Source organism: Haliotis asinina, chromosome 2 (assembly GCF_037392515.1).
Source record: "Haliotis asinina isolate JCU_RB_2024 chromosome 2, JCU_Hal_asi_v2, whole genome shotgun sequence".
Lineage (NCBI taxonomy): Eukaryota > Metazoa > Mollusca > Gastropoda > Lepetellida > Haliotidae > Haliotis > Haliotis asinina.
This window is the reverse complement of record NC_090281.1, coordinates 101,132,908-101,157,313: the sequence shown is the minus strand read 5'-3', so window position 1 is coordinate 101,157,313 and position 24,406 is coordinate 101,132,908. Positions and strand designations below refer to the sequence as shown.

Genomic DNA, 24,406 nt, shown 5'->3' with positions numbered 1-24,406 from the left:
GTATTGGTGACAAAGACCAGATGTAATCTGATTCTAAAATGTATAGGGAATTCAGTGATGCATTTGTGGCAGCTGAATATGAAAAATATGTGATGTAATTGGTTTCTTTATACCGGCCTTCATGAAACGTGACTTTGTAAGCACCATGCAATATCGCAGAAAGTGCACTTCAGCATTTGTGTGTGTTTTCGAAAATATCACAACTGATTCAGCAATGTTTCAGAGTTATCATGAGCGGTTACATGAAAACTTGATATTAGTTTTCATTAATATGCTATTTTTGAAATTCAATACTGTTAGCAATTATCAGGGTGTATATCAGGGGTATATCTAAATGAGGGTGTCCGGGTGTTATACCCTTCTCCCTAGGCAATCTGTCTTTCCACTCTTGTTCTTGGATAATGTTGCTAAGATGAATACTCAAAGATAAGTCCAGTATGGCGTTCAAGTCCTGTTAATTTCTGGAATTAATTCTGACACAAAGGTCTTCAAATAGTACCTAGTTCGTTAACAAACGTCATGGAAGAACTTATGGTTTCTTGTACAACTTCTGATACTATAAGTTCATCTAAGCCATTCTCTCAATACACAGAGAGAACCTCTCACATCAATGTGGGGCCCAGAATTGCACACAACTCACTGTACACCTAACAAAATAGAACTCATAACAATTTTGGATCCTTCCCCTGAAATAATGTTCTACGTCATACAAGAATGACTCATACCCCATCTGAATAACAAGTTATTTTCATTCGTCCCTTTTGATACTTCTTGAGATCCATGTAAATTTTTCCAAATATGAATTGATTTCTTTAATTAACCTGAAACCATCCATCCATCAAGCAAACATTGACATATCTAGCTAATATTTTAGACTAGTAGATATAGACGCCAGAATATAATTAATGAAACCATTTCAGATCTTATGCGTGTCCTTCTGTTGACAGTCTAACCATCTACATCATGAATGTTAATCCACCTCATTGTGTGAAGTCATCCGATAATTATGTGGCGTCACAAGATTTGATCAAGCATGACAATTCTCAGAAATTGTTATTCCCCATCGGAGGTGAATCAATAAGAATTTAGTTACTCTGGTCATTGCACTTTCTAAGGACAATGACCCTCCCCAACTTGACTTTCTACTTTTCTTAATAACTTATCAAATGTACGTAAAGATTTCAATTCTTAATACCCTGGCTACAGAGGCTTTTTTAATCTTTAATCCTCACAAAGACACGAGGACCTGTGGATCTGAATACCTGTTTTGTCTGAATCCAAAGATATTGTGGTAAACAGAATGATACACCTTTATACAGTGTAAGATCTGACACTGCTCCATCAACATGTACTTAATACAAGCAACATAGACAAACCTGAAGATGATGTTGCTTGTATCTCCAATGTTCTTGCCACTGTATTGTGTGGTCACCCAGTGCTGCCGTGGTCTCATCTTGTAGGAGGAGTAGCAGCTGTCACTGTAGCTGGTAAAATTCCATGTGGTCGGTTCAAACATGGAGGAACTGTCAACACAGCTTGGCATCACCATCTCTGTACATGCCTGGAACACAACAAATACTGGTCAAACATGGGGGAACTGTCAACACAGCTTGGCATCACCATCTCTGTACATGCCTGGAACACAACAAATACTGGTCAAACATGGGGGAACTGTCAACACAACTTGGCATCACCATCTCTGTACATGCCTGGAACACAACAAATACTGTTAAAAAATCTGGGAACTGTCAACACAGCTTGGCATCACCATCTCTGTACATGCCTGGAACACAACAAATACTGGTCACAAATACTGGACACATTCTCACATCACCACACGTGTTCACATTCTCACCATCAAAGCATGTCTGTATGCACACAGTGATTTGAGTCTCGGTTTGGACAATATTTAATTGACGTCATTCTTTTTTCCGTTCTTCTCATTGCATTCAACTTGTCTACCTGCTTTTCCTATTTGACCACTGACCCTTGCATTAGCACTTCCCTCGTTCTTGGAACATATGTCTGGCCACTCTTGGGTAAAGAGAGACAATTTCCACAGATGTTTTAGTGACTTGGAAACAGAAAATGGTTCAGTCTGGTTCCTGGGGTCTTCTAATGCTTCAACACTGAAAGGCCATTTATTATTATTTTTTCCACCCCAATACTGACACCTGTCAATCATTAAAAATCATGTACAGTATGCTCCATATCTTCTATGAAGTACAAAGCAAAGCCGACTTGAAGGACTTGACATGACTTGAAGGACTTGACTTGACCAGAAGACCGAACTGATGGGAGGCGTTACACATCTGTCCCATAGGATGCAAACACTGAGTCCAATCTAAAAAAATGTCCCTCCCAAAGCTTTGGAGAGAGCAGTTCCTGTGAAGCGCCATAATGGTGAGGCAGTTCGCAAACTGGTATGCTCACAGGATCACAGACCTCATCCAAATGCCACAGTCATTCACTGCAGTGAAGGCAGTGGACAGTGGAATAATGAGTCTCTTGCATAACCTTCAGTGGCCCTGGAAAGTATCTAGATAAATCCATAAGGCACAAACCGGGCATAAGGATAAATCTTCAGTGTCATCTGGGCCCAGTCTAAGTAAACTTATCCTCAATACTTTTCGTTACACTCCACTACTGAGTCTAACAAAACCTTATGGGAGGTTGCGTCAGGTAACCTTTGAGATTGACCAATCAGAACACCGCTTACAAAATCGCGAAAGTAGACATTCACACATACCTTTTGAACATTTTGTCTCGAAAAGGTTTTGTACCCAAACGATTCCGAATGCTATTTAGCGTACGCTCGCTTCCGGGTGATGCACACAGCATACGTACAACCATGACAATGGCAAGTAAACAGTCGCTGAAAATGGTGTTTTTGGTGATATTCAAGGATGTCATCTTGTGGAAATATTAGGTAATGGTGACCATGTCAACAGAAACCCAAAAGCGTATATACTTCAGGTCAAATAATTGTGTTCTTTGCAGATTTTTGTTTGTGGAGAGATCTGTGTCCGTGAATATTTTGAAAGTCCCTCTGATCCCTAAATAGTAGCCGTTTTGGTGGACAGTGGTGGAATCGTAAACATGCAATCTGTTTGACCTGGCTACTGATTCTCACACGTGGAGACCTGCAAAGCGTACCCGAGAGACATCAAGAGCACACAGTTGATAGATACAAGCCACAGTCTTCCAAGTATGCATGGAAGGAGAGCCACTGTTAGAAAGGCGTAAGCGTTGAAACCATCCCACGGAATGTCTAGAGTATCCAGGCCCCAGGCCAACTGATCCCGAAGTGGAGACACAAGTCGAGGCCACAATGGTTAAATGCAGACTTCTCTGTCTGAGACTGTCTTGTCGTCTAATGGAGGAACTGGCGATAGTCAATCAGCCTGTACATTTGCAACATTCATAAAGTTGATGAAATGGCAGGAAAATCGATGCCTGTGGATCGACCGGTCATAGCTCCAAACACCTCTGAAGTGTGGGCTTACACAAATGTAGAAAACCAATTATCTCTCAGCTGACTGATGAACTTTAACAGTCACCACTATTACTGGGAATGGCATCGAACATCACTGGCAATTGAAGGTTGCGATAATTATCCACTTCATTGGGACAACACAAGCCTCTCTGATCACTTCATAGTCTCTTGAAGCATTCAAAAGTCTCCAGTAAAGAAACAGAGTGCCATTTTGAAAGAATTCTGGGCATGTCTCTGTATCACCCTCTGTAAGCTGTCTCTCTCGACTGGCTGACGAATCTTGACATAATCACTCCTACTGGGATGGCGCTGATCGTCATCATTGGCAACAAAAAGCTGGGAGTGTTATCTGCTCATAGGACCAAGACAAGAATGTGAAAGTACTTTGCAGTGAGTGGAGCACTGGGAGAAAATGGAGCAATAGGAGACAGACCGGATCCAAGAAGGGATGGGACACAAGTGGATAGTCCCACCAAGAGAAGATGAGCGACCAGCTGAGAAAGTGCGACATACCGAGCACTTCGCCGTTGTCACAAGAATCGTCGACCTGCATGCACTGATACTTTATCAATCCAATCGATACCTGAAGATGCGCAACCTGTCCAACTCTATCAGCCACATCCCAAATCGCTCCATTAAATATAGTTCTACCCGACCAAGGCTGTCGGAACAGGTCAGTGCGGTATCTATCCCCCAAGGGGGATAAATGGAGAAGCCCTCTGTGGAGTATAGCTGTCATGTAAGAAAAGAAGTCAGCCAACTGGTTGAGGATGGACTGGAATTATTGTTGAATCAAAACCTTTGTCGCTTGAATGTAAGCCTGCTGATGACGCATGCGTGACAACCGTGCCAACCGCTGTCAAAATCATGTTGACAGTGGCCATACCCTTCCTGACAGTGTCGTCCAAAATTATAATTCCGATCTTCAACAAAAACGGTGAATACGCCTGTTGTTTGGAGCCCAACAAAACAATGTCATCATCTACCGGAGGAGAGACGATCAGCAATGAGAAAGCATGCACATGTGCTGCTGTCAGCTAGAGGGTAGAGCCGTGAATCCATCTTTGATTTTCAGTAAGTTGTCAAAGGATGCATCCAGCTGGGAGCTGGGAAATGCAAGACCATGGAGGAAAATTCACCCGCTCATATGTCAAAGCTGTATTAAGTAAATACAAAGCTGAAGCAACAGCTTGCACAACCGCATCAAAGTCCAATGAACGGGTTGTCAAAGTCTCTGACGCCAGATTCCAGGAAACTGGTATAATAGGTCTCATTGGGGCAGCCATCGTTGAAGTACTGAACTGACAAGAAGCAACCGTAGAGCTCATCAAGAGTGAAGCAAATACTCCAGAAGCCAAAATATGAGGAGTAAGTGTTGCAAAGTAAGCTGCCAGAACCCCAGGAGTCAATGACAAGTCGGGACCGGCTGCAGATGAGGTAACAATCAGCACATTGACATCCATAGTAGGACGAAGCGCGGCACTGCCATGACTTTGAGAGCGAACCCTGCCGACCATATCAAGATGCACTGTAAACCCTGCCACAGTAATAGGTGTATGAACTAATGTCAACGACAGAGGGCGGAAACATTGCATCAGTGATGGGTTGTTAATTTTCTGCGACAATTGTCTTCGTCTTCATGGAAGACAAGAAAGAGAATGGTAAGTACAGGCCATCATGTGACCAGTGGTGCATGCTGCATCAGCTTAGTGATGATTGACAGGTGTTGATATCAGGGTAGGGATAGAGGTTGGGTGGTGACAGGCCAACAACCTTTTGCTTCAACTTAGCTTAAAGCATGTTCCACAAAGAACAAGAAGAGAGCTACAAAATGTGAGATAGGATAAGTTTAAAAATTACATACATTTTGCTTAATTTTATTCAATTTTTGAAAGCACATACATTGTTAAAAATATATTGTTGAATAAATTAGTTAAGTGTTTCAAATGTATTAGATTTTATTATTAATTATATAATGTAACAACCATTTCAGTTCATTTCCAGCACACAACAGGAAGAAATGGGGCAAAATCATTGAATTGTGTGTCACAAAATTTGCTAATGACATTCGTTCAGTGTGGTCATGCAGATGATGTTTTTGTATGTATGATTTCAAGACAACTGGGAGCTGACAAGAAAAATACAAACGTAAATATCGGTGTTGAAAACTGGGCCTTTGTTATTGCTTACATTATACGAAAAGATTTACAGAAACTGACGATTTTTACCAAAGAGCAGCCAGGCATTTGTTCAAAGAATGAGGGAAGTGGTAATGCAAGGGTCAGTGGTCAAATAGGAAAAGCAGGCAGACAAATTAAATATGATCAGTTGAAAGGTAAAAGAATGATCTACATGTTCAACACACATTAAAATAGTCTGGCTGTCCGGTTTTCAGTCAGGTTCCCAGGATTGAGAGTGTCACACCCCTTGTGTATTTTATGCAATGAGTGTAGCAGTAGAATTTTAAAAAAATATTCATTTCAAGTCTATATTATTAATTTAAAAATATTATAGTCCAAACAGACTCAAACCTCTGTGTGCGTACATATTCTTACCATCATAGCACATCTGTGTACACATTCTAACCATCACAGCACGTGTGTACACATTCTCACCATCATAGCACATCTGTGTACACATTCTAGCCATCACAGCTCATCTGTGTACATATTCTCACCATCACAGCACATCTGTGTACACATTCTAACCATTACAGCACATCTGTGTACATATTCTCACCGTCACAGCACATCTGTGTACATATTCTCACCATCACCGCACATGTGTACATCTCTGTACTCTGGACCACAAAGGATACTGGTTTTAGATTTTTCTGATGTGACCCATTCCACATGAAGGCTTTACCTGACACTGCACCATTTACCTGAGAGAATCATGTGACACTATGATACTTACCTGATAACCCCACCCGGCATCCCCAAGACTAGCTGTGGCATCCTGGGATGTGTTGAGGCACTTGGCCTGGCCGGTGTAGTTGAAGTATATGTTCACAGCCTTATACAGCCCCTGCATCAGCAGCTTGTCCTGAAGGGGACTTCCCAGTGGAGAACACGCAACCTGTAACATAGGCACATGCAACCCGTTACATGGGCACACACAACCTGTAACATGGCCACACACGGCCAGTAACCTGGGCACTCAACCTGTAACATGGCCTCACAGCCTGTAACCTGGGCACACAGCCTGTTACATGGGCACATAGAACCTGTAACATGGGCACACGCAACCTGTAATATGGCCACACACAGCCTGTAACAAGGGAACACAACCTGTAACATGGCCTCAGCCTGTAACATGGGCACACAGCCTGTTACATGGGCACACAATATGCAACATGGGCACACAGAACCTGTTACATGGGCACACGCAACCTGTAATATGGCCACACACAGCCTGAAACAAGGGAACACAACCTGTAACATGGCCTCACAGCCTGTAACATGGCCTCAGCCTGTAACATGGGCACACAGACTGCAACATGAGCACAGTCTGTAACATAGGCACACAGTCTGTAACATAGGCACACAGTCCGTAACATAGGCACACACAGCCTGCTACCTGATACACAACCTGAAACATGCGTAACCTCCACAGATGCCATGAGAATATGTTACCTTGACTGGCCAGGCAGGTAGTGGTTCCAGGAAGCTGGCTGGGTACGGGTAGTTCACCATTGCCAGGTCAAACCATGCACTACTCAGCCATGCCTTGAACTTAGCAACATCTCCTGTTGTCTTCAAAGGGGAGCACAGGTGAAATATGTTGTAGATGTAGTTCCTCCCATCCACTGTCAATACAAGATACGATGTGACTACACATTATCCTTGTTGCACAGTGGGAATGAAAACTAAACTACCTAAACTGAAAAAGTATCAAAGCTATTTGGGAACTGAACATGACTCCCTTAGTTAAACTGATGAAATAATAAAAAAAATCAACTTGCGGAAGTAAAGGCGAATCTTTTTCAACAATGCTAATGGGGTAAGTAATATGATATCTTAAATCCTATTATCTACACTAACTAGCTCTATTGCAACCTCAGGTCTAATATTCACAGTATCAAGCCCTACTGCAGCCTTGACAAGGATCAAAACCTTTTGTTCCTGCTGTTACTTTAACTTCAGTACTCACTGCTCATGAGCAGACATATTACAGTTGTTAATAATCAGCTCCAGCTTAAAGTGATGTAAATGTGTGTAATGTAACTGAATAATCAAAAAGACAAGTCTTTAACTGCCCTTGTCACTACTGAGTTCTATCCCTTTCCAGGTACTCAGTTCCTTAAAATAGGACTCGATTCCAGCAGTACCCTACCTGCATTTGTGTATCTGAGTCCCTAGCCCAGTCCTAAGTGCTGCTAGCTATAGTGTAACTTCTATTTAATTCTATTTAACAATCTATCTATATCCTAACTGGACAAGCTAATATACCGAAACATGATGTCACCTAACTCAAGTAAGACCCAAACTCCTGTGAAAGCAGACATCCAAACTCAAGACAGACCTTAACCCACGAAAAACCTGTACACAACTGACTGATTCAACCATTTCTCACATGGTCAAGAGCATGTAGTCCCACTACTTGTGAAAAGTCAAGCTTCTCGGTGAGCCATGAAACATGGTGCATTTACGTGATTTGGTTGAACTGTTTTGTTCCCAGACCAATCCTTGACATGAACATCAACAAACATCACAAGATATAACACATTAGACATATGACTACACTTTATCCTTGCAGTAAAGACCATCCACAGACTTCACATGATACACCTCATTAGACGCATTAGTGAGTGAGTGAGTGAGTGAGTGAGTGAGCGAGCACAGCAGCCTATACCTGTGACAGCTATTTTATCAATGGTTGACAGCTGCACATACCCGTGGCAGCTATTTTATCAATGGTTGACATCTGCACATACCCGTGGCAGCTATTTTATGAATGGTTGACATCTGCACATACCCGTGGCAGCTATTTTATCGATGGTTGACCAAGACTGGCGGATGTTGTCCACACACTGTGGTGAGGCCCTCAAGTAGGACTGTGTGGTTGTGTTCATCACGGCTGAGCATGGAGTTAGACCAGTAAAGTCCCAGACAGGAGCCGAAGCAGCCAGTGCACTGAGGACAGATAACATTGCCTCTAAAACTGAGACGCAGAGACTATTTTTTCGAAGGGCTCCTCCATTTCGTCATGAATGCTTTAGCTTCATTTTCCAAACCCAGAAAAAGGCATTTCCCATGTTAAGCTGTCATAATGAGAATTTGTATAATGGGTTGCAAAGTTTGGTACCTGCTGCACGTAGACTTTGTGGCACAATGAAATTCCACGCAATATAGCCTCATACCTATGGCCCTCTCTATCTGGCTTTGTTAGCCGTGGCATAATTTCATTGGTTTTCTGTCAGCTGAGATGATTACACAATGCCATTTAGAAAGTGTTTAAATATAACGCAGGGCATATTTGGGACTGCATACTTTGTGTACTCCTCTGATAAGTGTAATCATAGCTTTAGGCCATGGGAGCTGTCTCGATTTACACTTATCAGAGGAGTACACAAAGTATGCAGTCTAGACTACCAGTTGTTTGACTTCAGTTTTTGTTGAATTCATGGTAGTCAGAGCAGGTTAGGTAGATGACTCTGTGTGCTGGCAATTATGTGCCTGACTCTGAAAGTGTGGGTTCGAATCCCGGATGGGACTTAACCAAAACGTTCTAGAATTTGTACTTCACTAAGAAAGTGTAATCCCAAATATGACATACGTTATATCAGCGGAGATGTATGGCAACAAATTTGCTGCCTTTTCATACCAGTTCTCAACAAGCATTTTCCCAAATCTATGAGATGGATGCTTTTTTGTCATATTTTGCAAATTCATGTGCTTCTACACAGCTAGCATGCTGCATTTGGGCGCATGTTTAGTCAGTTTGTGGGTGAACCATTTCAGCCTAAAATGATTTTATTAACGTAAACAACTTTGTCAAAAATTCAAAATAAAAACTTTCTTTTGCCCATGAGTTTATTATGCATGGTAGGTATTTCAGCATGCTGGTGAAAATACTTCAACTGTCTCATTTCAATATTTACTGTACCATGGTAACACACTACCAGAGGGATCCTTACCCTACAGCTGGGCTGAGTCAGCCAATCAAGGTTTTTTCACTTTCCATGCAGATCCTTACCTTGCAGCTGGGCTGAGTCAGCCGATCAAGGTTTTTTCACTTTCCTTGCAAATCCTTACCTTACAGCTGGGCTGTCAACCAATCCAGATTTTTTCACTTTCCATGCAGATCCTTACCTTACAGCTGGGCTGAGTCAGCCAATCAAGGTTTTTTCACTTTTAAAGGAAATCCTTACCTTACAGCTGGGCTGAGTCAGCCAATCAAGGTTTTTTCACTTTCCATGCAGATCCTTACCTTACAGCTGGGCTGAGTCAGCCAATCAAAGTTTTTTCACTTTCCTTGCAGATCCTTACCTTACAGCTGGGCTGTCAACCAATCCAGATTTTTTCACTTTCCATGCAGATCTTTACCTTACAGCTGGGCTGAGTCAGCCAATCAAGGTTTTTTCCCTTTCCATGCAGATCCTTACCTTACAGCTGGGCTGAGTCAACCAAACCAGGTTTTTTCACTTTCCATGCAGATCCTTACCTTACAGCTGGGCTGAGTCAGCCAATCAAGGTTTTTTCACTTTTAAAGGAAATCCTTACCTGACAGCTGGGCTGAGTCAGCCAATCAAGGTTTTTCCCTTTCCATGCAGATCCTTACCTTACAGCTGGGCTGAGTCAGCCAATCAAGGTTTTTTCACTTTCCATGCAGATCCTTACCCTACAACTGTACTGAGTCAGCCAATCAAGGTTTCTTCACTTTCCATGCAGATCCTTACCCTACAGCTGGGCTGAGTCAGCCAATCAAGGTTTTTCCCTTTCCTTGCAGATCCTTACCCTACAACTGTGCTGAGTCAGCCAATCAAGGTTTGGTCATGTTGCAATAGTGATCTTAACCCTACAACTGTGCTGAGTCAGCCAATCAAGGTTTGGTCATGTTGCAATAGTGATCTTAACCCTACAACTGTGCTGAGTCAGCCAATCAAGGTTTGGTCACGTTGCAATAGTGATCCTAACCCTACAACTGTGCTGAGTCAGCCAATCAAGGTTTGGTCATGTTGCAATAGTGATCCTAACCCTACAACTGTGCTAAGTCATCTAACTGACATGAGACTCTTACCCTATAACTGTGCCAGGGTACTTCATCCTCATCCATGCTGACAACATCCCCCCATATGAACCTCCAAAAGCAACGACTGGACTATCACTTGTCCCAGGAATGGAGGACTTGAGATATCGGATTAACACAGCAAAGTCAGCCAGAGCCTGCTCCGAGGTCAGGTAGTTCAACTTGCTGGGGTCCTGAGGAGGAGGATACAGTCATACAGGTCCTGAGACAAAAGGTAGTGGTGGACACATTGGTCCACATAACTGAGACACAAGGTTATTGTGGACAGATTAGTCAACATAGCTGAGACAGAAAGTACTGGCAGAGACATTGATCCACATATCTGAGACATAAGGTACTGGTGGAGACATTGATCCACATATCTGAGACATAAGGTACTGGTGGAGACATTGATCCACATATCTGAGACATAAGGTACTGGTGGAGACATTGGTCCAAATATCTGAGACATAACGTACTGGTGGAGACATTGCTCCACATATCTGAGACATAAGGTACTGGTGGAGACATTGGTCCAAATATCTGAGACATAAGGTACTGGTGGAGACATTGGTCCAAATATCTGAGACATAAGGTACTGGTGGAGACATTGCTCCACATATCTGAGACATAAGGTACTGGTGGAGACATTGGTCCAAATATCTGAGACATAAGGTACTGGTGGAGACATTGGTCCACATATCTGAGACATAAGGTACTGGTGGAGACATTGCTTCACATATCTGAGACATAAGGTACTGGTGGAGACATTGGTCCAAATATCTGAGACATAAGGTTTTGGTGGAGCCATTGGTCCACATAGCTGAGACACAATGTATTGGTCCACATAACTGTGACACATGGTATTGGTAGAGACATTGGTCCATATAACTGAGACCCAAGGTATTGTGGTCCACATAACTGAAAGGTACTGGTGTGTCAGCATATATATAGAGGGACAGTGGATATACAGATGTGACAGTAGATATACGTAGGTAGATAGACAGGTGAGAGAGACGATGGATACACAGTTGGATATATAGGTGTGACAGCAGATATATAGAGGTGACAGTGGATATACAGATGTGACAGTAGATATATAGATGTGATATTGGATATACATTTGTGATAGTGGATGTGACATTGTATATACAGTTGTGACGGTAGATATATAGATGTGATATTGGATATACAGTTGTGATAGTGGATGTGACATTGGATATACAGTTGTGACGGTAGATATATAGATGTGATATTGGATATACAGTTGTGATAGTGGATGTGACATTGGATATACAGTTGTGACAGTGGATATATGTAAGTATATAAGTGAGAGACCAATGGATATACAGGTGGGACACTTGATGTACATGCTGAGACAGTGGATGTGCAGGCAGGATGGTGGATATACAAGTGAGACAGTGGATATAGAGGTGGGACAGTGGATATAGAGGTGAGACAGTGGATAGTGTTACAAGATTGTATTTTCTGTGATTTGATTTATTAATTATTATTGCGGTAGTTGTAACTGGGTCACAATATTTAAGGTTTTAGTGTTAGTCATTATGGGTCACATTTCCTACAAAGAATTATTTAAAAGGCATGCCTCTAGGGCAGTGCTTTGGAGTTGTCTGCCCTTGGCTTTCTATTTGTTGACTTCCAGGAGACTGTTCTAGAATATTCCACGTTAGTGGCAATGGTCGTATGTACTCGAACTTTCAGGAAATGACTGAAGGTATAAAGGCTAGATGGCTATAAAGGCTATATAAAGGCTAGATGTCGTGTTATCGAGGGACACAGACACACAGAGATTAACTGGAGTAATGTCTAACTGCTTCGTCAACGCTTGATCTACATAACCGCTGCCCGACCGATCGCTGTGTTACATTCTGCATAACTTGTATACCCACATATAATGCGACCCCCCTCTACACCCCTTAAAAATCGAGGATAAATCATATACCCTGTGTATAATGTGACCACGGATGATGCACATCACTTCACATGTTTTGTCATGCGTTGTTTTTATATGAAGCTTTATGGAGCATATTGCTCCAAAACGACCTCGAATGAAGCACACATCCAATAAATACATATTTGCCTTGCGTTGTTGTTTTTCTACAAAGTTTTGTCGAGTGTGTAACTCCAAAACAAGTCACTAGGTCATGTGTGCTGTAGGGACCATCTCCATTTGTCTGTTTTGCCGTGTATTTCAGTATAGGCATGTAACCATATACTTTTCTGAAGGAACAACCTGATTGCAGTGATTATTTAAGTTAAATACATAAATATATGGAAGTGATATACCAAAATATATAAGAGAAATATGAAATGTTTATATTTCTAACATGGAGAGCGAACCAGCGAAACCTACGTGTTGTGTCGAGTTTCTGAACCCCAGTTCATAGTATGCGGCACAATCGGTAACCTATTCTAGTAGTAATGTATAAGGAGTGAACTGCAGTACCTTAAAGTCCATGGTAAATGGGATTTCGCGGGAAATGGCTACCATTATCAAGCGAGGTGAAAATGATTGTCTAAATAACCTTGGCTAGTCTGTAAAGAACAAATTTAGTTGTGAATGGCTGGAAAGAGTGCCCCCCCCACCCCCTGACCCGGTCGGTGTTTTTCACAATTTGTCATTCACATGTCTGTTTACTGTGTAAGCTGGCATGTAAATCTTAATCGATGGTCATTTCAACTTTATTTGCTGAGAGTATGCGTTAAAAAACCAAGGAAACAAGATACAAATGGCCTTTGTTTTGGATATTAACACTTATTTCGGACTTAATGTGAAGTTTTCTTGTGAAGTGCCTGGATAGCTATAAGACACCACTTGACATCGTCAGTGGAAACTGAAAGTGAAAAAGGAGTAAGATCTTTTATCTAGCCTCATGTAAGAATATGGAGTTTTGATTGGTCCACGTGACTCTGATAAAATAGCATGTACATCCATCACGAACCGCGAGCGGGAGAATAAAAGTCATGTAATCACGCTACGAAAGTCACATAACCCCGCTACACCTCGGTGACAACACGAAGTGAGAAAAGCGAGCATCGACAAGCCTTTAGTAATGTTCGGTGCATTGAGGTCAAACAGTGGCATCTCACGTATATAAACACAAGTCGGTTCGATGCGTGTTGTTTTGTTTTGATTTAGTGAAAACATTCAGCTAGGTAAATGCATTATCACATCATATCGAGGGAAATACGGGGTTCTATCAGTAACGAGTAAGGCTGTATTCCCATGGCCAGATTTCTCCTCTGGCGAGGGGAATAGAACCTTACTCGGGACTGATAAAACCCTGTATTTCCCTCGACACTATGTCATAACTTATAATACCCCGAGTACAATGCAATCCTCCTTCCTGACCCCCTCATTCTAGGTACAAAAATCTCGCATTATACGTGGGTATATACAGTAACTGTTTCTCACTCTCATATCAAGACTTTGTGACTTTCCTATATATATTTTGTAACCCACTGCCTTAGATTTTGTCTCATTCGTATTGTATTTGAAATCGGAATTGTTAAATTGACTTGTGACTTTGTATAACTTGCTCTCTTTGCTTAATAATACAATGTTTGAATGTTAGAGGCTTGTCTTTGTTCTGTTTTGCTGGTTCACAGGGGATTTCTCATACTTTGGTCATGGCAAAATTCTTAAACGTAACAATAGAGACAGTGGATATACAGGTGGGAGACTTGATATACAGGTGAGACAGTGGACATGAAGGTAAGAATGTGGATATACAAGTGAAACAGTGGATACACAGGTGGGACAGTGGATATATAGGTGGGATGGGGGATGTACAGGTGAGACAGTGGATATACAGGTGAGAGAGTTGACATACAAATGAGACAGTGGACATACAGGTGGGACAGTGGATATACAGGTGGGATGGGGGATATACAGGTGAGACACTGGACATGCAGGTGGGAAAGTGGATATACAGGTGGTAGAGTTGACATACAAATGAAACTGTGGACATACAGGTGGGACAGTGGATATACCAGTGAGACAGTGGACATGAAGGTGGGATGGTGGATGCTCAAGTGAGACGGGGATATACAGGTGGGAGAATTGATATACAAGTGAGACAGTGGATATACAGGTGGAATGGTGGATATATAGGTGAGACAGTGGACATACACGTGAGACAGTGGATATACAGGTGAGGCAGTGGATACACAGGTGGGAGATTTGATATAAAAGTGAGACAGTGGATGTACAAGAGAGACAGTGGATATACAGGTGAGACAGTGGATATACAAGAGAGACAGTGGATATACAGGTGAGACAGTGGATATACAGGTGGGAGAGTTGATTTACAGGTGAGACAGTGAATATACAAGGGAGACAGAGGATATAGAGCCATAATAGTGAATATACAAGTGGAACTTTGGACTCTCTCTCTCTCTTTGTGTGTGTTATCTTACCTTGAAAGTCTGTGAGCCGTAGGGTATGGATGACCCATAGTACCTGTGTTCAGCAAATACAAGCAGCGCTCGGAATTCAGGTGCGATATCCCACATAAAACCCTGAAATTAATGGAGAATTCAGGTGTGACATCCCACACAGAAATATCATTACATCACTCACAAAGAATTCAGGTTAGGCACATGGTCCTGTATCAAGAGTGCAGGTCACAAATCAGTTGAAGTTAAGCAGCGTTTGGCACAGAGAGTCCTTGGATAAGTGACCTTATTTGGTACCCTAACAATTTCTTGGACTTCAGTCCTAATAATAATGTAGGTTTCTGAATAAAATTGATATTTTATACATATCCTGACTCATGCTTAGTATGCTTATCTCCTCCCTCTATGTGAAGACAGTGGAACACTTGAAATCCCTTGAAGTTCCCTCTCTTCAGAGAACATTCAATCACACTCACCCATGAGTAGCCTCCCTTACTGTTGGCACCCTTGTCAGTCACATGATCAGCCATGCTTGTCACTCCTTCGAATATTGCCCAACACATGAACTTACAGTGTGATCCAACGTGCCACATAGTGGGGCGGTTGGGAGAGCTTGAATTCATGAGTCATGAAAAGTATAATATATCAGTTTTATTCAATTACACATTTTTCTTCATCCTGACTCATGTTTGTTACGCTTACCGAATCAGATGGAATCGGTGGTGGGTCAGACTATGTCCTGGATTCTCAGACTGTCTTAAGTATGTACTGTATTTCCCACAATGGAAGCTATTAACGGCACTATGTCGTTCCTGTTCTCCAAACATCCATCCGTTACCTCGGGGTTCCACAATGTGTCACTTCTATTCTTGTGGAGTGACTGCTGACATGTTCGTGTGGATATATAGATATACCAGTGTCCTGCAAGCTATCTAGTGCAACTTTGTCAAGATCTTTCAATCAAGACAAGTTGCGCCATTCTTCATGTATAAAGTACTAGTAAAGGGTCATAATAATCACTCATGCTAGCCTGTTCGAGATGTGTGCATGGACTCTCAACCATTCACTTTCCAGAGTGTTGTTCTCTACTAGTCACATGATAAAAGGGTGAGTGTATTTCAGCACCTTTGTGGAACCGTTAGGTTCTGTGCTACAACAGCTGGCCCAAATTGGTGACTGCCTGAGATTGTCTCTGAAGTAGTGGCTAGCAAACATAGTATTTGCAGTCTAGTAAAGCAGCCCTGCATTATAATTGTAAGCAAGCAATTTCTGTGTAGAGCCAGTGTAGACAAGAAGGCTTTTATTTCATGTGGATTTGAGGCTCATGAAGATTCAAGTCCTGCTGCCCTCAATATAACAGCCCTCATCCACACTGAGATAGTATTTCAGGGGTTCAAAATGTTTTTTGAAAGCCCATTGCCACGGGGCAAATGACTTTAAGAATGTAACTTGTCCTGACTAAATTTTCCACAAGCCTGGATTTTTAGGACATAATCATAACGATGAAATTATGAAAGAAAAAATCAACAAGGCATTTGATGTTTACAGAACTATTTATTGAAAAATAACAAATAGCAAAGAAAGACAACCCTACTTCAGTACCATTGCAAAATTTACGGTGTTCGTGGTAGGTTTTGTATGAGTCTGTGCAGAAGTAAAATTATAAATACCTAGTCCAAATGTTTTGCGTATGAAATTTTCATTACAATCCTAAATCATTTCAAAATTTATTGTTTTTCTATGCGTTGCTGTTTTAACATACTTCTTAAAATTAAACAGATCAGAATGTATTATTTTTTGCATGTTTCTTTTTTTTTTTTGCGAGAAAAAAGCAGGTTTCTGCATTAACACAAACACTGATTTAAATTTTGATAGCTACATTTTGAGCATATACGAAACAAAATCCAGGTTTATATGCAAATTGAAACTGAAAGCAGAAATAAATTAGTAGCCCACAGACAGGTAAGATACCATTATTTGATTGCCCAAAATGAAAACTGACTTGTCCCAAGCATTGGGCGATGGAATATTCTAACCCCTGTTTTTCGTGATATTTCCGTCGGTGTCTCAGTAGATAAGGAGATGAATAGGTGCTTGAATTTTCATCCAATCGTTCGTTGGAGGTATATTGTCAATACTATCAGTGGCACAATGAAAAAACCTGTGTATCATGTGGCCCGAGGATTGTACTTAATGTTGGGATGTGGAATTGTCTGTTCCTTGATGAGGCAGATGATTTTTGGTGATAAAATCCCATCTCAGTCCTAGATGTACAATCTCACAATGTTTAGAGTCAAACTTTGTTTGATGAAAGTTCAGAGTATGTATTTCCAACATCAACACTGCAGTTGCTAGTTCAAGTAGAAAAAGCGTTTTGTGTGATCAGTTCAAAGGATGTCTGATCTAGAGGCTCGTAGGTATAACTGGTGAGATGTTGAAGTACAACATTCAGATCAAAAGCTGGTGCCTTGAACTTTTGTTGTTGGTCTTCCAGCTTTAACAACCACAGTAAGATGAGCAATTCTGGCACTTTTGTCAGATTGATCCCTGTTGTCATGGTGACAATGGAGCACAGTGCTGCCAAGTAAGTTGATAATTTGGAACCTTTGAGTTAGGTGACATTTTGGATGTGAGGCCTTTGATGCTGTAAAGCCTTTCCACTTAACATATTGTCTCAAATCAATAATTCTGTAATTTGCATCGTTATTGATTAAGTGAGAGTTATCATTGGGTCGCAATGTCAGAGTTTTGAGTGATAGTTATTATGCATCACGCTTACAGAATACCCTTAATGTTTAAAGCAGGAATTGATCCAATCCATATATGTAGTTGAAGAATGGACAAGTAGATTCTTCCACTCTGGTAGTTTTAGCGATTGTTTTCCTGGTTCTTCTATGAGTACGAGGAACCATTCTTTTGCTGGCCAGTAGGGAGCAACCAAAGTCAGTTGTAGCATCCTCGTTTGTTTTATCTTTGCTACATGAGTGTATATTCTGTAAATTGTATAATTGATTAAGTAATAATTATTATTTGGGTCACAATGTTTAAATTTTCGGTGACTGTTATTGTTGATCATATTTCGTATCATAAATGCTCAGTGCTTTTCATACTTTGACAGCAGGCCTTAAGGTAGCGCTTACTACCTTACTCAGTAATTATCAGCCGATTTACCAGACATGACTTCAGAGAGCATACATAATTTGTACTTGGCATGTCTTTAACTCATTAAGCCCAAGAGCCACTTCACTGCTCAACACCTGGAGCCCCATGACTAATTAGGGCTATGATTACACGATGCCATTTAGAAAGTGGTCAAATGCAACATATGTCATATTTGGGATTTCACTTTCTTAGTAAAGTACAAATTCGCGTGGAAGTCGCGGTGGCTGAGCGGGCTAGGCGGCTGACTTTGTGTGCTGGCGATTAGGTGCCTGACTCTGAGGGTGCGGGTTCGAATCCCGGATGGGACTCAACCGAAAAAAGTACTAGAATTTGTACTTTACTAAGAAAGTGAAATCCCAAATATGACATATGTTGTAATTAGGGCTGTTCACGCCTGATATCCCTGGCAGCTTTTGGAGATTACATGAAATTGTCTTGTCATACGAGCAAGTCCTGATTGTTTCATTGTTTAATTGCATTGTAAAGATATATGTTGAAAGAAAGCTGGAGTGAATATATGTCAAGTTTATTTTTCTTTGAAGCACTCAAAGCGCTACAGTCCAATTACTTTTACCCCTGTTAACCCAATCCAACCATTGAGTAGAGATAGCATTTATTTGTATATACATTTTTTGCACACTACTTGTACATCAAACATAATGGCTTGCTGAACATTTTAATATAATTCGCACATTGTTATGAATAAATATCATAACTCAAGTACATGTATTATAAAATTCAGAAAAGTTACTTGATACTGATTTATTGTGATGTATACACTTGTAGTTGAATCTCCCCAAATATTTATGAAGATGGGCATACTTATATTTGTTTTGAAAGCAAATGAGGTTCAGAAGATTGACAATGGACGTGACTCCACAAAACAAGTTGTCCAATGATGTAACAGTGCATTAGTTTGTTTCACACTTGTCACAGGACAAAACTTTACCTGGACATGCATTCAGCCAGAGGCTGTTATTTTGAGGTTGAAAGAGGTGTTCATATATCTCATTTAGTGTTGTATCATGAAATGATAATTCATACCAAAATTCTTTATTAATTGTAACCAGTACAAGCAATATATTAGCATGCAAATATTAGGAAAATATGAATACAGAATATTAGTTTCATCATGTATCAGTAATAGCTTTGACAACACTCCTCTCAAAAGTAGTAAAGCTTATCTCACAGACATTCTATTGAAAAAGGTATAAGTTATGACCACACAATTTCATAGTTAAAAGCCTAGCCTGAGGTGATCAGAACACCACTGTAAGACAAACCATTCACTATGACAAGGGTTATGTCTAGACAGGTTAATAAACTGCTTTGATGAGGTAAACATGCCATCACCTACAGTAAAATAGCATTATGCAAACACCAGTTAAGGGTCGTTAAAGATCCAGCCCAGAGTAAGCAATCAAGCATCCAGTAAATGTGCCAACAAGATTAATGTCACTTAGATAATAGGATTAAAAGATTAAGTACTCCCCCTGTCTGGTCACTGTAGTTGTAATGGTAGGACACACCCCATTTTGTTCATTCTGTATTTCATTGGCTATTGTAGATTACACTCATTTTTGTATCAGTCAGCAAATCAGAATCTTTGTATTGTTTAAATTGTAGTTAAATAGTCTCCAACTTCATTTGTCCATGAGTAGGGTTTAGACTCCCAACACAGGTCAGCTCTAGCCCTCAGCCCAGAGGGTTGTACCGACTCTCTGTGGCCACCCTTGTTACTCTGTCTCTTGTGACGCCACGCCAGTTAGATAAGGGAGCTCACTGGTACCCTCACTTGGACCAAGTCCCGTATCATAACAGTTGTCTGATTGAATGATTATACGCATCAATTCCGTAACTGATATATTATCCTCCTTTTATTGACGATGGATCTGATACACGTGATCAAAACACTGGATAAGATAATTACAGAGATCAAATACAAACGTTTCTTACACATTGCTTATGTAAATTGCATTGAAAAATCACATTTCAAATCAACATGAAACAGCTTAAAGAAAATGCTCCAGTTACCTTTGTATGGTTTATGTGTACTATATATGTATATTCTGAGTAGATGCAAGAGTTATCACTTCATATTCGATTATGTATTATTGTCAACTATAAAAATCAATAGTCGCAAATGAGTTAGGTCTAAATTAGTAACTTGGCTTATTTCAAATCTACACGAACATGAGTGTAATACAGTATTGCTATTTATGTCTACAATTCATTATATGAACTATTACAATGAATGAATGATTTAATTTAGAAGAAGGTTTTGTAACCTTGTCATCTATAATTCAATCAATGTGCAAACATAGTATCTTAGTATTCACTCCCAATGATGAGTAACAAACACTTACCTCCTGTAACAACATCTCATAATCCCCTTTCTTGCAGACATGTGTTCATTTGCCGACATTGCAAGCAATTGTTATCAAAGCACATTAATAGTTCTTCTGATTAACACAGAAAGTAACCTCTCTTGTAAGACAAGAGTCATCAGAAGATGACATATCCTTCCGTCCCCCACATATTTGAAAGGACAAATCATCTTACAGTTACTTATTGTGTTTTTAGACCAAGTCTGAATTGTTTCCATGGAATTCATGAAAAATATAAATGCCATATATCTGTAATTAAAAAAAGTCACCATATATCTGCCAAGATCTTTTGAAAGATATGAAATGGTTTTCGAGTTGTGCTCTGGAAACAAAGTCAGCAACGTGTTCAAGGAATGGAGAAAATCATACATCATAAAAACCAATAACACTGACAGATATTAAGAAGTTTTTGAGTTCTGCTCCGGAAACAGAACACACCTCTCACTTTTGAGAGTAAGTCCGAAACATTTCCATGGAAAAAGATAAAATAATAAATCACAAAAAGCTGTAAGCAGCAAAAGGCACCACTTTAGGTTCTGATTGATATATCTACCAAGTTTTGCAGAAAAATATTGAACGGTTTTTGAGTTCTGCTCCAGAAATGAAACACACCTCTCACTTTTGAGACTAAGTCCGAAACGTTTCCATAGAAACGGAGAAAATAATAAATCAGGAAAAGATGTAAATAGCAAAAGGCACCACTTTGGGGTCTGCCACACATATCTACCAAGTAACACTGACAGATATTAAAAAGATTTTGAGTTCTGGTCCGGAAACTAAACACACCTCTCACTTTTGAGACTATGTCTGAAACATTTCTACGGAAACCAAGAAAATAATAAATCACAAAAACCTGTACATAGCAAAAGGCACCACTTCAGCTTCTGACTGATATATCTACCAAGTTCTGCAGAAAAATATTGAACGGTTTTTGAGTTCTGCTCTGGAAACGAAACACACCCCACCATAAGACTAATACCAAAACGTTCCATGGAAAAACAAAAAACATATAAATGCCAAGAATCTGTAAATAGCGAAAGGCACAACCATAGGCTGAGATTACTATATCTATCAAGTTTGGTGTAAATAAATTGAACGGTTTCTGAGTTATGCTCCGGAAACCAAATGATTACGGACGGATGGACGGACGAGGCGTCGACTATATTCCCCCGGCATGTAAAGCTAATCTTTACTGCTAAATTGAATGAAATAATAGGTACAGTACGAATTTAAAATGTACAACGCATATTCGAGTCCCTTGCTGAATGAGAGGTGCTTTTTATTACCCCCAATACGCGGCTGTGAGAAGCTAATTAATGTGTCGCACATGCACGGCTCTCGGCCTTAATGAGTTAAACAGTAAACAAATGCAAGCTAAATTTACTATAGACAAATTCTGACAAAGTTCACAGCGAACACTGGAAGAGCAAACACCTGAACAACACAATAAATGCAGATCAACCGTTGACAGGCGAAGCTTGCACTGGGCGATAAGCATAATAAGCATGAGTCAGGAGAAGGAAAAATGTAACCAATGGTATGAGGATGTACAGTGTAAAGACTTACAGTGTTGTTACAGAACCAGGTGATGTCACCCTCATTGCCAGTATAGAAGAAAATCGGTCCACCATGATGGTTCCAGAACTGAGAGGCTATGAGATAGCGCTGCTTGAATGTGTCCTCATTGTTGAAGCCAAAGTGGTCAACCTGCAACAAGTCAGTAGTAAACACAGTTAAAGCCACATGACCCTGTGCCTCTGCACATCTGTTATAATACTGGACCCATGTGTGTCAGTGTGTCCATCTTGTCAACACAGCAGTCTATAGCTTACTCATCATACACGAGTTACATCTAGCATCAACTACCTCCAGCAACTGCCAGCAGTGTTGCCCTTGTCCAGTTTTACTGGAATATGCCATGTGATTCACTTAATGATAACATGATAACATCACAGGAACATAGATGCCTAGTAACCACCTGTGGAACCGATGAACCACCTCTGGTATATATGAACCATTGCTGGTATATATGAACCACCTGTGGTATTTGTGAAAAAGAATGTTTTAATCAGTCATTATTTGAATACTTTTATATAAAAAGTGAGTGAGTGAGTGAGTGAGTGAGTGAGTGAGTGAGTGAGTGAGTGAGTGAGAGAGCGAGAGAGCGAGCGAGTGAGCGACGTCTCTTGTCCTAAAGTGTCATGGACTATTTAGGTTTTTCAGATATTCATGGGTCATATTTCCTTTTAGTGTTCAATTTCAGTTTCTTTTGTCCATTCCGAGTGCTACTTTTGTTTGTTGTGATCCAGCCATTTTTGAACCATGTGCTCTGACTCACCACGAATCAATCCTTTTTGTGTGTATTGTGCATGTGCGTCAGTTCAGAGGAATAAAGAAGCTGTTTAAACGAATCACAATCAAATAGTGCCTTCTGTTCAAGATATCTCTGGTGCACTGAAACACATCGTTGGTATAACAAGCAGAATGTTACACCCCTGGAATGGTCCAGGTACAGTCACATGCAACCTAAAAATCAAACATAATTAAAATACAATTATCAATTATACATGACATATAATATACATTGCTGCTTGTAAAAAAATAAATAAACAAAATTATAAGTGTACAATCACAATTGAAAAGTGCAAATATTTTGTACTTGGGCTTACTTTCCTCAAAACGAAGCCTTCGGGAGACCGAACCCAGTCATAGCGGGTGGGGGTACACTCAAGTTGAGGGCTCATTGTGTGTACAGAAACATGATCTGTTTGATGAGCATTATAGGAGTATGGTGAGTCACAAAAAAGTAAGATTCTTTATGGATAACAACTTATTTTATTGTACTTGATGCATGGTTTCAGTATCAATTCATATATCGTTGTCAAACATAATCATATGCACTAAAAGAAGTTGTTATCCATAAAGAATCTATATAGAGATGCTGGGTTTTGTAGATACATGTTCTCTGAATTTGCATTCGATCCAGTCCAAATTCATCTCTGTAGAGATGGTGAACTACTGCGTGGCTGGAAACTGTCATTCGTCCAAGTACAAAGCAGGACTTGAAACTAACAAGAGTTTGCACTAGTTTCCATCAGATCCAGTCATCCGAGAAAAATGGATGTACTTTGTTTGCAACCCACATAGATAAAAATATGTCATGTGTACAAGTATCACACCTGTCTCATAATGAGGCAGATACAGGACTCCGGTTCACGAGTCATAAATCAATTTATTTTGTTTATGGCGGATAGCCTGATAGGTGTCAAGTTCAAATTGCGTGTAGTCAATGATTGAAGCTGTGTATTGCATATTGTCGTTAGCAGACAGGCAGATAGCCATATAGGTGTCAATAAACCAGACATTGATCTTTCTCTGGGACAGAGGCTGGTTACCACAATCAACAAGTTTTTTTCTGTAATGAGTAGATTATTTACTTGTTTGTGTACACAACCAAGATTAAACTACTGCTCACAAGCTCATACTAACGGCAGGCATACATTTCAAGCTCCGCGAACCTATTCACTGCGCATACGTCATGGGCACAGCGCAGTGCAGCACAGCTGTTGAAACCACTTTCCCCCCAGCGCTTGGGGAAATTTAGTGAATCCTTTGAACCTCGATTTTTTTTCATTGCGTTTTTTTTTCAACTTTATAAGTTGAATTGGCATTTTTGAGGTATCAGAATCTGCAAAGTTGTGTGTTAGGTTGC

General features: G+C 40.4%; 1 protein-coding gene across 1 annotated transcript in view; it reads right to left on the bottom strand.

Annotated features, from left to right (window-relative positions):
- Positions 1-24,406, bottom strand: part of LOC137274708 (lysosomal Pro-X carboxypeptidase-like) — a 42,968-nt gene that overhangs the window by 5,330 nt on the left and 13,232 nt on the right. Inside the window, exons 2-8 of the mRNA XM_067808058.1 lie at positions 22,261-22,401; positions 15,167-15,268; positions 10,739-10,920; positions 8,474-8,631; positions 7,132-7,304; positions 6,413-6,574; positions 1,377-1,561 (exon numbers count right to left, since the gene is read on the bottom strand). Of these exons, the coding sequence (XP_067664159.1) occupies positions 1,377-1,561; positions 6,413-6,574; positions 7,132-7,304; positions 8,474-8,631; positions 10,739-10,920; positions 15,167-15,268; positions 22,261-22,401 (1,103 nt within the window). The remainder of the gene's footprint in view (positions 1-1,376; positions 1,562-6,412; positions 6,575-7,131; positions 7,305-8,473; positions 8,632-10,738; positions 10,921-15,166; positions 15,269-22,260; positions 22,402-24,406) is intronic.